This window comes from Python bivittatus, unplaced genomic scaffold (genome assembly GCF_059951505.1).
Source record: "Python bivittatus isolate LINGU-HERP-01145 unplaced genomic scaffold, Pbiv_v1 ctg000250_np1212, whole genome shotgun sequence".
Lineage (NCBI taxonomy): Eukaryota > Metazoa > Chordata > Lepidosauria > Squamata > Pythonidae > Python > Python bivittatus.
This window is the reverse complement of record NW_028277057.1, coordinates 2,106,499-2,120,209: the sequence shown is the minus strand read 5'-3', so window position 1 is coordinate 2,120,209 and position 13,711 is coordinate 2,106,499. Positions and strand designations below refer to the sequence as shown.

Genomic DNA, 13,711 nt, shown 5'->3' with positions numbered 1-13,711 from the left:
AATCTATCTCTAGAATCAGATATCATTACTGATACTGTTGATATTGCAGCTATTAATTTCTGGCTCCATTCTTCAAAGATCTCCTTTAATCTTTCCAATGTTATGACGTTTTGTGTTATTTTGTAAGTCTCAGTTAACCGACACTAAAAATTGGCTTGTATTTTTTTTCCTTCTACTTAGAATCTTTAGTCCCTCTAGTGTCCAGTTGCTAAAATCATAAAGCTACTTATCTTTGTTATGAACCAAGACAGCCAAAATAACTGTTTCCCATGAGAATCTATTTATTTTTTTATAGTTAATTCCAAAATCTTATAGTAAAAGTCAATATTCCAAATTTAACTGGACCCATAATCCACTTGTAACTTTCTTAGATCAAAATCCTATTTAGCTTTTTGTTGTTTCTTTCAAATTCTTTAAGTTCTTAAGCTTGTAATTAATTTTACTTTTGTTCAGAGTTGAAGCTAAACTCATCCAGCAACTTTTCAAACTTGTTGTCCGAAGGTCTCTAATAGCTTTAAGATGGCTAATAGGCAATTTCCAAAACTGATTAGAAAGTGAGGCTTGCAAACATAGTGTCTTTTAAAAGTCTCTGCCATGGTTGCCAGCAAGTTGGGTGATCCCATTATCTCCAGGCACTCAAACCTGCAGAAGACTGCTGTCCTGCGGTCTCCTTGTGATAAGCAGCTGTCCAGAGCACATGTGGGAGATCTCCCATCCTCTCCTTGTCCAGAGAGGTTCCAAGGAACTGGTCTACTCACTGATTTCTTGGACTTTGCCACAGTTGTCAGCTCCACTTTCGCAGAGACATCTTCAGTTTGCCATACCCCTCCCAGAAGTCCCAGACTGGTTGCTGATATCAAAATGTATTGACATTTATGGTGGGATCCATAATAAGTGCCCTGTTTCTACGTATAGAAATAGATATGAGATTTGGACTGCAGAAATCCAGGCAACCACTAGGTGGCATTAAAGAGGTAGAGTTTTCTGAATCTGCTTGCCATCATCCAGTGCTTATCCTGATTTTTGCAGTCCTGGTATAGTATGAATGTATATGCTGCTTGCCTAACTGGTCCAACAGGTTATTGATTTAACCCATTGGGGGTTTATATGTTAAATTGTAGCCTGGCCAGATAAGCCGAGTTTACGCAACAGGCAAACTTCCACAGAAACTAACCAAGGTTGAGTAGGTTGTGAGAACACAGCCACTAGATTTGTAACCGATTTGGTCAGGTGTGTTGTGTGAACAGAGTTATAGTTTTACTAAAAAAACATTTAAATGGGTCATCCTAGATATGTTTTCAGACCCCTTTTCCCAACCTGGATTCTGTTACTTTCTTAATTCCTGAACTCACCTGGTCCTGAACTTGGACTTTCTTGTCTGTGAAGTCATTTGGAAATCGCGATGTCTCTCTTCCTTCTGTTCCTCTTCTCTGTGGTGGTAAAAGGTGTGGGTCGTCATGATGGAGACTAGAGGAACCCTGTCTGCCAGAAAACATCAAACGCTCAATAAAACTACCTGAAAAAGAAGAGGAGAGGAGGAAGTAGAGAAGGAACCAAACATCGTGCATTAAAACCTTCTTAGGTTAACAGGTACAGTACATTTCTTTCCACCCCTCAAAGGTCAAAAAAGGGAACCCAGCTGAAAATTCCCCAAAGCATTAAGGCCCAACCTCTGAATCCCTTTGAAGGCCAAGGAAATAATCTTTAAAAAGTGCAAAAAGCTGGTAATTTCCCTGGTCTTGTCACACATTTGTTGGGGGGGGGATCTGTTTTTATTCATAAGCATACTTTTTTTAGTTTCCTTCATCTCTGAACCTAAGGCAGATCCAAGTCAGTAGAGTAAAAAAAAGAAAGAAAGAAATCTAGATTTAGGAAAGAAACGGTTAACAACCACGAGAAGTGCGTATTTCTCCTCTGTGGTCATGTCGATATTTGACGACTCTCAGAAGCGTAACCAGGAGATCTACAAAAATGGGATTAGGTCATGTCTTAAGGATAGAAATAGGGAGAGAAACAATGCGGCTCCTCCCGGCTGGTGTCCGTTTCATGCCGTTGAACGCCCAAGAGAAGCTACAATACCATCCTCCCCCTCCAGGCCTCCCCCTGGGATCAGGCTGCATTTAGACACAGCTGAAATGTTTGCGGGATTCAATGCATGTGGCCTTCCGAAAGGGCATTCATCCACCATGCCAAAGAATTTTAGGAACCCGCTCACTATGGCTGGGAGAAGTACAGCATTCAGACATAGGGCAGAGTAAGGTGACCATCTCAGGTGGCAAATGCCAGGGCCGGGGAAGAGAAGAGTCAGTTCCCTGACTATCCTTCAAGAACACCCTGGCCGTTGGAAGACAGCTGGGGAGGTCACATAACCTGTCCCCGTCTCCTAATTGAGCCTAGTGTTCGTGAGCTAGAGAGGACACTATTTTATTAAAACCTATAACATCTAGGGCAAGGTTTCCCAAAATCCAAACACCAAAATGAACACAAATGAACAATGAAAACCATACAATGAAACTTTGGGAAAGGTGGATTTATTGTAGTAATGTACTAAGAGGTTCTTCACACATCCCCTGGACTCTTCTGCAGAAGAGTCCAGGGGACTTGTGAAGAACCTTTTAGTACATTGCTAAACCTTTTAGTAATAGTAATTTAGTACATTTAGTACATTTAGTAATAATGTGCTAAATGTACTAAACCTTTTAGTAATAATGTACTAAAAGGTTCTTCACACGTCCCGTTCGGGAGAGTCCAGGGGATGTGTGAAGAACCTTTTAGTACATTACTACAATAAATCCAACCTTTCTCAAAGTTTCGTTGTATGGTTTTCATTGTTCATTTGTGTTCATTTTGGTGTTTAGATTTTTAGGGAGGTGTGTACATGAAGATTACACTAAAGGGAGGTGTGATGGCAAAAACTTTAGGAACCCCTGACATAGTGGAACCCATTCCTCTGCCTGTTGGTATCCTTGGCACTCTCATGCTACCATCTACAATTTGGCAACAGCAGATCTGGAGGAGAAAAAAAAATCCAGCTGTTCAACAGACATCAGAAATTATTTTTCTGAGCTCTGGTATGCCTCTGCTCGGAAAGAACATGTGTTGGGACCACCAGTCTCTTTGGTAGCAGCCTAAACCACAAGCAATTCTTTCCTAGTATGTTTTTCACAGAGTTCCCTTTAAGATTTAGTGAGATGGCTGGATGAGGTTGGAAGATTTCCAGCAACTGAATTATTTAGAACCAATACCTCCCTATATATATTGGAGTGGAAACTTTCTGATTCTCTTTCTAACAGTTTTCTAATGAACCAGTGAGAAGACAGGTCTCTTCACTGTTAACAGGAAACTTTGCAGCCACTTATTTGTCTCTTGAATCTCTGCTGGTCTGGGAACCAACTTACAACCACACAAGGAATTTAGAGATGTCCTTGATGAAGATATGAAGGATCCATTAAAGGGGATATGAAGGAAGAAACAAATCATTAAGGAGGAACTTGGCAAAGAAATTACATAGTCCAGAGACCAAAGTATATGTGAGAATGAAACACAAAATTATCCCACCTTGATTTTCTTTAGGAAACTCTGGCAGGCTTTCAAGATTGATATCGGCCTTTCAAGATAGGTCAGATGAAGAAACAGGCATGACAGAGGTTCCAGGAATGCTACTTGATTGTTGTAGCATCTAGTAACACAATTTTGAAAACCAGAGCAAGTTTCCCTCTGACCCATCTTATACTCAACCTGTCTCCCAGCCTTTGTTTTCTGATAGGAGGCGGATTCCTTGCCATGTCCCTGCCTCCCACTCCACAACTGGCAAGCTACAACAGTGAAAGTGATGTGGAGGAAGGTGAGCCAAGTGAGTTCTCCGTTGGAGATAGCTTGCACATTCAATGAGTGGTTTTTTTGGGGGGGGGTAAGGCTGAGGCAGTCATGTAGTCATCTTCCAATTATCAGGGCTGGCTTTGCCATCTGACAGGGTGAAGCACCCCCTTTGGGAGGCAGGCAGGGAAGGATGGCAGATAGGGGATCTAAGAGGACTCTTTCATAGAGAAGCATCTGGATGGGAACGGGGGGGGGGGGGCATTAGGCTGTGGCTGGTGCTGCTGCTGCAGCTGTCTGAAAGACGAGCCAGATGCTGAGTGAGCAAGCAGGCAGGAATAGGGACTGAGGCTGGAGGTCTTCTGGGCCATCCCTGCCAGTCAGCATCTCTGTGTTCCAGAAAGAACCCAATCTTGGTTTTTGCCACAAGTAGCAAAATATGTTGGACCACCCCACGGGCAGCCAGATCTCAGGAAAGTCAGCTGCAGAGACAGAGAAACATCTTGGGAGCAGATGTCTGGTCTAGCAGAAGGAAGGAATCTGGTCAAATATGTAAAACTTTTTTTTCAATCTGAAAGCTCTCTTTTAATTTCATGTTCTGTTCAGATATGAATTTTTGCTGTATTCAACTGTCTGGTTTTTCTCTTTCTGCAGAGATTTGGTAAAAGGTATGAATTAATACCTGGAAACTTCAAAATGTTTCCTGAACCCTACCAATGTAATTCAGGTTCCTATGTGAAAAAATCCTTGGCCTCAAAGGGGATGGAGGTTTTTCCTTTCTGTACTACCTATCAAGAGACCTTGGCTGGATTCACACATCATGCAAAGCCATCGAGTGCTTTCTTTGGCTTCACCTTGGCATGTTGTGTGAATCCAGCTCACGCAGTAAATAAATCAGCATTTCTGGCTTAGCCAGAATACGTAAACTTACTTAAGAAAACAGTACAATGCATGAACTGGAGCATGGTGGAATTATTCTCTCTCCCTTTAATTGACTTGCTAGCAAGCAAGAACAATGATGAAAGAGGTGGTAGGAAAACATAGGATAATTAGGACAGTCAATACAGTCTGAATTCTGAGTAAGATTTTGAGAACAGGCAGGGCAGGAGAGAGCATCACAATGTTGACTGTTTCCGAAATCTATTAAAAACACTTCCATATACTCAATGCACTTAAGGAGATCCTTGTCTCAAATTAGTTTTATGGCATGCCTCATGCTGGACCTGAAGACATCTTTTAAATTTTAAGCAGAACATATGAGGCTAAGACTTTTAATAAACTGTTTACGTCTGAACACAAGTGACAGGTTTTAAAATAGCTCATGTGTTACAGTGAAGAAACAGAAAATACTCAACACATATGTCTCTATCACTCTTGCATTGGTGAAGCTCAGGGCAAGACTTCAGCTTAGGGAATCCAGCATAGAGATGAGCAACTGTTTTCCTAAATTCAAAATTCAACGTGTTTTTGACAGTTTGGGGAGGAGCTAAAGAAAGAGAGCTATTGCAAACTGGAGTGAGGAAGTCAGTCTGGATGAAGTGATAAACATCTGAATCTAGGAATCCTAAGGAACCTGGTCAGGACTAGGAGCTTCAGGTGGACATGTGGGCATCTCAGGAACTTCTGGGTTAGGTGACTGCAGTGCCCTCTGCTTGGTGAAGATGGTTTGCCACCTTCAGTTAATGTGGAATGTCACAGCCATGATGTAGTGGGCACTGGAGCCACATCATGCTTATTCTCTGATCAGCTGTGCAGACTGCCCAATGGTTTCTAAGCCTACTTCGAAGTATTGATGTGCTGACCTCCAGATCTCAAGGGCTTGGATGATCAGTTTTTGTTAGAATGCCTCTCCTGGTATATCATGGAGCATCCATTGAATCTGTGAACACAGCCTTATTTGTGGTACAACCAATGAATGATGGCTGAGTTACCTTTACCCAAGCAAGATGTTCTTGGTGCAGGTAGTCTGTTGGCGAATTCCAACAAGGAGGTATATCAGTATACATTTTTCCCCCTGAGCTTAATGAGTTTGCTTCTAACGAAATAGAGGATTTGATCGTATTGTTTTAGTGTTTTGTTGGCTGCCTTGTGGTTGTATTGTGGCAAACAGTCTTATGACGATTAGACGAAGAGCAGTATGCAAATGAATATTATTGTTGTTATTACGATCTGCAAGGAGAATGCTATAATTGGTCAGACGGCACCTGAGGATATTTTTCCCTTGCAGAATGCCATGCCATGAGACGAAGGCACTTGAACTCCTACCCAAATCCTTGTTCTAAAATCCATTACACTTCTTCCACAGCGATCTGGTCATGCCATCCAACAGGCCTGCGCAAGGTGGCCTGGATCCACCTCACCTAGGACCTTTCTGCTGCAAAAGTGATGCAATTCTTTTCATCGGGGCAAAAATAGAAAAAGAAAAAGCAGCTGGTTTGGCCTTGAATGAAGCCCTGCCTGTCCCTTTGCCTGCCTGAACTGGTGCTTGACAAAGCTGAGAAAGGGTTCTGCCCAGGATGCTTGGCACGTACAGACACATCTTTCGATCAGGTAGCTGATTTGAATGGGTGGAAGACACTCTTTGGGCTTTTGCAAACACTCGTTGAACCAGAAAGAATGAAAAGAACCATTGTCATTGCTCTCAAACCGGCACTGAAGAGGTGCTTGTAATGGTTGTGTAGGGGCTTCAACAAAGAGGGTCAAAAAAGTTAAGATGGCAGCTGTGTTTGACCCTTTTTTATATGTACAGTCCTTCTGATGCAAATAAAGAAAAGGGCCACCCATTCCAAACTCAAAGCATCTCAAAATTGAAAGCTTTTGCAGTGCAGAAACACGCAACCTTCTTGATGATCTGCACAGCACTGTTACTCACTGCATTAGGTGTTTGCTAGGGAACCCAAAACCAGTCTTGCTTAGGGTCTCTTTTCAGAATTGGGGAACTAGGAAATGTAATATCTATTTATAGATCACATTGCTTTTATCTTACCTTTATGGATTAAAATTAGAGGGAAAAGCTATCCCTTGAATTGTATTTCAAAGATTCTAAGATACCACTATGGATATTGCAGCAGTTGTACAAATGTGCCTTCTGCAGCCCAAGCTTTGGTGACAATACTGGACATGTGGAATGACACACTCATAGCTGAGGTCTCCTGTTTCCTATTAACTCTGAGAAATATTACAAGTTTAAGTTTGCAGAGGAAGAATGAAAATAACCAACAGTCTTCTGGCACATTAAAACCAAACAGGTTGATTATGACAAGGACTCTGGCCCACAAAAACCTCTGCCAGAAGAAGACATCTGCTTGCCTTTGAGGTAGCATATGAGTTTTGTCCCTATTTTTAGTTTTAGGCTCGGATTCTATCAATATCTACTCAAAAGTTCTGCTGACATCCTCAGAAGCTCACAGGCTCAAAGGATCTTCTGAACTCTGGTTCACATTTCAAGATGATTTAGCTAAGAAGATGAAGTCCCTAAGGCTGAGGACATTCTTTCTGTTCCTCTGGGTTGGAGGAATTTACTCACAAGGAATCCCATGATCATACACAAATTCTGAACTGCCGTTCTTCATCTAAGAGCCCAGAGAAGGTTAACTACAGAGAAGTTGCTCTGAAGTCAAAACAGCAATTTAGTGACAACCCCTAACTCACATTCCTCTTAAACTCAAACACAGTTTGCTAGACTGGTGCTTTCATGTTTAGAAAGTTCCCGTCTGTGAAAGAAAACCATCTCTTCTTATCCCATTTTTCTAGTCATTACCAAATCCCTTACCCGAACAAGTCATAGAAAGAGTTAAGTTTACTTGCCAACGAATGGAGAGGTATGGTTAGAAGAGATGAAAATTAAACTTTCACCTAAGCAAATCAAAGACTATATGGGTCTTATAGAGAGTAGCGCACATCTAAAAGAAGAGCTGACATTCAAAAATAAATTTGCCACTGTTCAATCGGAGTAGATGTTTTTGATCTCTCTGTCCCCCAACAAATAAATCCTAATTCCGGGTGTTAGTTTCCGTCTTTCCAATATATTGCATGCATTTATTTCATGTCCAGTTATTCTTTTTCAGCTGATGCAATCCATCCTCAGTAATGTGAACACTCTGGAAGGCAAAGGATATCAGGCTTTTGACAATATGCCTAAACAAACTTGAAATAAGCCACCCTGACCAGAGATTTTAGACAGGACCCTAAATAACCATCTGTGGCATCAGCAGTGACATCTTAGCAATGTAGCTCTTAATCTCTCAGGCACTATTACCTGCATGCTCCTTATGGCCATGCCCAGTTTTCTCCCAACAGCTCCATGCAGGGCCCATTTTGAGTATGTGCCAGACAGAATCCGGCAAATCATTAAAGTGGCAGGCTCACTTTTCCTAAATACTTTAGGATTTGCTTTTTAGCAAGAAACAGGGATATAAAAGAACATGTTCTGGGTTTTAAGGTGGAAGTGCCAAGTTCATGCATTTCCCCAAGTCCTTGGCAGGGTATTAGAGTGGCATGGAGACTATCTGCAGTGTGAGAAAAATAAATACCAAGAGCTTGCTCCATTAATACTCATCATGCTTGCATATGGGAATTAGGAACACCCAGTCCCTGTTTATGAGAAACCACTGTTTGCTATTTCATCAGAACCTGTAAACCATGGTTTGCCCTGGCCTAAAACAAAAAGAATTAGTCATGAATTAAGGTTAGGGGTTGCCATGATTTGACAAGATTCCTGGAATATCTCACTGCCTCCTGGGCTGTTTTTATTGATAAATATAGAGTTGCAAGATACTTTAGAAATAATAAACAGAAATAAACTAAAAGGGATAAGCTATTTGGGGCCTAATATAAAAGAATGGGGCTTTTTTTTTTTTTTTTTACAATTTAAGGATAATGCAGAGCAATATTCTTCTTCATAGTAACTTAAAGTAGAGGAAAAAAACAGAGCAAAGTGTCTTGTAAAATAAAATAAAAGGCTGGGGGAGGGAATCCAACCACAATTTCATGCAAAGTAAAACTGAAGAATCTCAAAGAACCTTTCAGAGCAAGTTACATATTCGAGAGGGAAGGAGATCACATACCTTGATTTAAGAATCTGAGGATGAAGAAATATTTTTCCTGTGCTTAGGTTGCCAGTGGAGTAGAGAAATACTTGAGCAGGTTGGTGAAGGTCTGAAGAAGAATGAAGCCCACAGGAGTGATGCCTGCCTCTTGCTGGATGGCATTAAGCATGACTATCCTCACAAGAATGTGTCCAAGGATAAACTGCCCACCCCTGCAGCCTTAAATATAGAATTATCTCATGTCATTTCAATGACAATGGAGCAAACTGTCCAGGATTTATGATCTCTCTGCATTGGGGAATCCAGATTATTTTTCTGGCTCAGAAGTATTCATATGCATTGTCAGACCAGAGCTGCAAGAATAGCTGAAGGGTGGACTCGCCCATAAAGCTACTTTGCCCAAATGTCTGCCTGGCGTATGATGGATTGATTCACTTCTTTTGAAGGCCATTCACACAGAGCTGGCCTGAGATGTTGCCCTCTCTGCCGTTCCCTCTGAGGAACAGGTAATGTCCTTCTTCTGGAGACCATTTCTATTTATTTGTCAGCCTGGACTCATTTTTTGAGATGGGGTTCAGGAGAATGTTTTACAACACACAATATGTGCATAGGAACTTCATTTGCCCATTTTGCTCCTACCTTCTCCCCCTTAAAAAAAAACCATACTTCCAAACTTGGTTGATTCTCTACCGGAGTTTGGTAACATCATTGTGTGGGGGCTATTGAGGATGAAGAAATGGAGCTCAGAGCAATTTGCAAATCAGAGAGCCAAAAACTGTCCGCTTCGTTCTAAAAGCCACTTCGGTCAAGATCTCATCTGAGGTTGGAGAAGCAGCTGTTTCCATTTTCAGTTCCAATTTAGTCAGTGATTGTGCACAGGTTTGAACAGTCATACCTTTGCTCCTACACACTTGGTCTATATTCATGTCAATAAACACTTTCTTGCTCATCAGCAGCTTAGGAATTCAGAGAGAGGGGACATCCACTCCCTCAGTGCCTTCACTCTTGTCCATTTCACAACCTGGTTTTATTGGCCCGCTCTACTTGTCAATTTCACAATCCTTTCTGGTCAGTTTCATCAGGCATGTAGGCCTTTTCCTGCTTGATGCTCTTAGCTTGTTTTAAAGAGTGGGCATAGTCCTCTGATAGCATTCCAAAACAGAAATGGATCTTTGAAATCTGCATCTCTGAAAGAAGTTCAGCCAAGCCCAGAAAACTGAATTGCCCCAAAGATCTCTCACAGAGATGACCAGGGAAGAAATATAAATGGCTTTGCAGGGAAACAGCAACAAGATAACCGATGAAAGCAGAGGTTCTTAACCTTTTTGGTGCCAAGGACCCTTTTAAGAGTCAGGTGATACCTGGGGGCCCCTTCTCAGAAAAATGGTATTTAAATGTATGAAATAAAATATAGAGATATCGAATGCATTTTAAAAGAAACCAATTACACTCAAACATTTTGGAGCAGTGTTTCTCAACCTTGACTAGTTGAAGCTGTGTGGATTTCAACTCCCAGGATTCCCCAGCCAGCATTTCCCAGGCTGGCTGGGGAATCCTGGGAGTTGAAATCCACACAGCTTCAACTAGTCAAGATTGAGAAACATTGTTTTGGAGTCTTGAGGCCATAAATTACTTTGTTACCTACATTCAATATAGAATGAAAAGCTACATTTCAGTTAGGGGAAACACTAACTGAAACACACACACCCCAATGCTCTGATTACATACAACAGTAGAACTGCAAGGTGTATTTAGGCAAGGCACGCTTAACTACGGCTAGCCCATGTTCCGGCCTGTTTTAGCTTAGCGTGTTACGCAATCCTACCCTCTCTGTGTTGCTGTGTTTAGTGTACTTACAAATGCAATTATGCAATTATCTCAATTTGCTACACCAATTAGTGACATTAAAGTGGGGATAAAAGCTGAAGCCAGCACTCGTGCGCATCAGAAACAAGCAAACTCTGACACAGCAAGTGACAAACTGGAGGCATTGGGGGGTGGATTTCACTGTTTCTGATCTGTGGCCTCTGCTTTAAATTTCCTTTCCAAACACCGCCTGGCATAAACAATGCGGAGCATCCAATTACTGCAAGTGGGACCCCCTGCTATATTGCTGACATGGAATCCCTGGGCATGTGCTGTGGAAAGCATGCCCTGTCAACCTCCTGGCAGGGGAAGAGGCACACTTTTTCAAGCTCTCTTATTCCAGGGGGGTGGGGGGTGCAGAGGGCCAGGCTGCTGGTGATTTTCTGCAGCTGCTGAAGTGGAACCAGAAGGTGGGGAATGTGGGGCTGCCCCTCCTGCTGAGCATTTTTTACTATTCAGAGAGAACCATAGTCCAATTCATTCTGCCACTCAATTTTTTTTTTCTAAATTATTTTGTTGCATGCACAGGGCAGAACCTAGACTGTTAGCAAATCCATGGTGATTCTCTCTCTTACTCTCCAAGGATAAATCCAGACGTGAACTATTTAGCCCTTTTCTGTGACCTGTTGCTATTAGAGAGAAAGCGGGGGGGGGGGGGAGGGTGAGTGTCAGAGAAAGAAAAGGAAGGCTGTGTTTACACACTAGGTTTAACCAGGTCAGGTTACACCTAGTTGCTGCTTTTAAACATGCTTTTACATGTTAGACTTGGTTGACTTAAACCTTAGCTTGATTTTTTGGGGTGGTTCACTGTGTTATATGCATCTTACCTGTTTTGTTAGTTTATAGTTTAAAACCCAGCATAGCTGGCTGGGGAATTCTAGGAGTTGAAGTCCACTCACTTTAAAGTTGCCAAGGTTGAAAAACACTGCTTTAAAGTTTAATGTAAGGCACAATCCCAGGAAATGAGATAATTCAGTGAACAAGATGTGCAAATAGACCTAAATCATTCCCTGTTCCAACCCACCACCCTTTGGATCTTTGTACCGACAGCCTTTCCTTCTCTAATCTTTCATTCCTCTGAGTTTTCTAAGTATTGTTCTCCGGTGCAGCACTAATTGGCTTTATTATATCACATCTCCAGCTACTTTTTTCTGGTGTTTGTTTTGGGAGGTTGACCCCAATGTGGGAGCCTGGGGCTCCTGTGCTAACAGGTCCCAGGTGTCGGCCTTGCGGGGTAAACCAGACAGGAATCACAAACAGATGAACTGATTCTACTTTACTGTATTGTAAAGTTATATCGACAGAATCTTGCAAGTCTGGAAGTACAGTTCTCCCGCCGTCTCTTTTTACAGCCTAGGAAGTTAGGGCGGATCCTTTCTAAGTTTCTTTCCCTGCCCATTATTCAGCTGCGGGCTCCTCCCTCTTTTATCTGATTGTTCCCTTGGCAGCATCAAAGAGAACAATCTCCCAAGGTCTTTCCCACATACCATTACACCAGGCAACTCCCTCTCTGCCTATTTGAAAACCCTTGGTTTGGGGAGATCTGGCCTGAAAGCCGATGAGGGGCAGGTGGAACTCTTCTCACCATTCCTCCAGGAGCTCCTCTTCTGCTGCCATGTGCAGCTGTGCTGGGGGGCAGGCAAGGGATGAGGCTGGGTGGGAAGGAAACAGCAGGGACTGGGAGTTGTTTGGGATGAAGCCCTGCTGGACCAGTGGGGTAGGGGCTGGTTATGTCATGAAGCCTTGCCAGAACTCTTACAGAGTAGTGGTTCTTAAATAGTTTGACCCAATTACCCCTTTTCCCAGTCTCAAATAATGTCATTACCCACCCACCCCCACACATGAACAAAAAACACTCTGTTGTTGCAAAAGGGGTTTACAAGTAGTCCTTGACTTACAAACACAACTGGGACCAGAACTTCCATCGCTAAGTTACATGGTCATTAAGTGAGTAGCACCTGATTTTACAACCTTTTTTGCCATGGTCATTAAGCAAATCACATGATTGTTAAGCGAATCTGGTTTCCCCCATTGACTTTGCTTGTCGGAAGCCCCCTGGGAAGGTTGCAAATGGCAATCACATGACCCTGAGATGATGCAACCATTGTAAATACTGCACGGATTTTGATCACGTGACTGCAGGGATGCTGCGACAGTCGTAAGTGTGAGGACCAGTCGTAAGTCACTTTTTTCAGCGCCAGCATAACTTCAAATGGCCATTAAACCATTAAATAAGTCAAAGACTACCTGTACAAAGTGCAGCAGCAGTCCCAAACTGATCCTTGACTCACAAACAAGCAATTACAAATTGCTCCATTACCCCCAAGATATGCCTAAATTACCCCCTTGGGTGTGTGTGTGCGCGCGTGTGTGCCTTTGAGTCAGTGTTGACTCCTGGTGACTGCCTGGACCAGTCCCTGCAGTTTTCTTGGCAAGCTTTTTCAGAATTGGCTTGCCATTGCCTGCTTCCTACGGCTGAGAGAGGGTGACTGGCCCAAGGTCATCCAGTATGTCTCAGCCCAGTCCACCTTACATGGCTGTTATTGCAGGAAAAATAGGAGGGGGAATTACTGTGTATACTGTACTACCTTGAGCTCCTCAAGACAAGGCAGGATATGCATCAAATAAATAAAAAAAGGGTCATGGGATATGAGAAAGTGGACAGGGATTTGATTCCTAACATGATGACTTTTGACCCAGTTAGTGCAATGTGCGCACAGGGCTGGGTGAAGGCCAACTGATGCCCCATGCACGGCCCAATAATGGTGCCCCACAACAGAAGCAAAACTCTCACACCATGAGACAGAAACAAATGTGATCTCTGATGACATGTTCAAACCAAACTTTAAAGTTTAAATTTTAGTTTGAACTCATTGGGCCAAAGAAAAAGTTTTTTAACCGTGCAGAATAAAGTTGAACATGGCAGATAAGGGCAATTGCAAAAAATTCAACTAAGGCTGAGTGTGAAAGAGTTAAGGGCC

General features: G+C 42.5%; 1 protein-coding gene across 2 annotated transcripts in view; it reads right to left on the bottom strand.

Annotated features, from left to right (window-relative positions):
- The window catches only part of MYOM3 (myomesin 3), a 49,759-nt gene extending 40,721 nt beyond the window's left edge, over nt 1-9,038 (bottom strand). For both annotated transcript variants that reach the window (XM_007424076.3, XM_088140967.1), the window contains exons 1-2: nt 8,883-9,038; nt 1,353-1,516 (exon numbers count right to left, since the gene is read on the bottom strand). In XM_007424076.3, the coding sequence (XP_007424138.1) occupies nt 1,353-1,459 (107 nt within the window). In that variant the 5' untranslated portion in view covers nt 1,460-1,516; nt 8,883-9,038. The remainder of the gene's footprint in view (nt 1-1,352; nt 1,517-8,882) is intronic.
- Between the last annotated feature and the right edge of the window lie 4,673 nt (nt 9,039-13,711).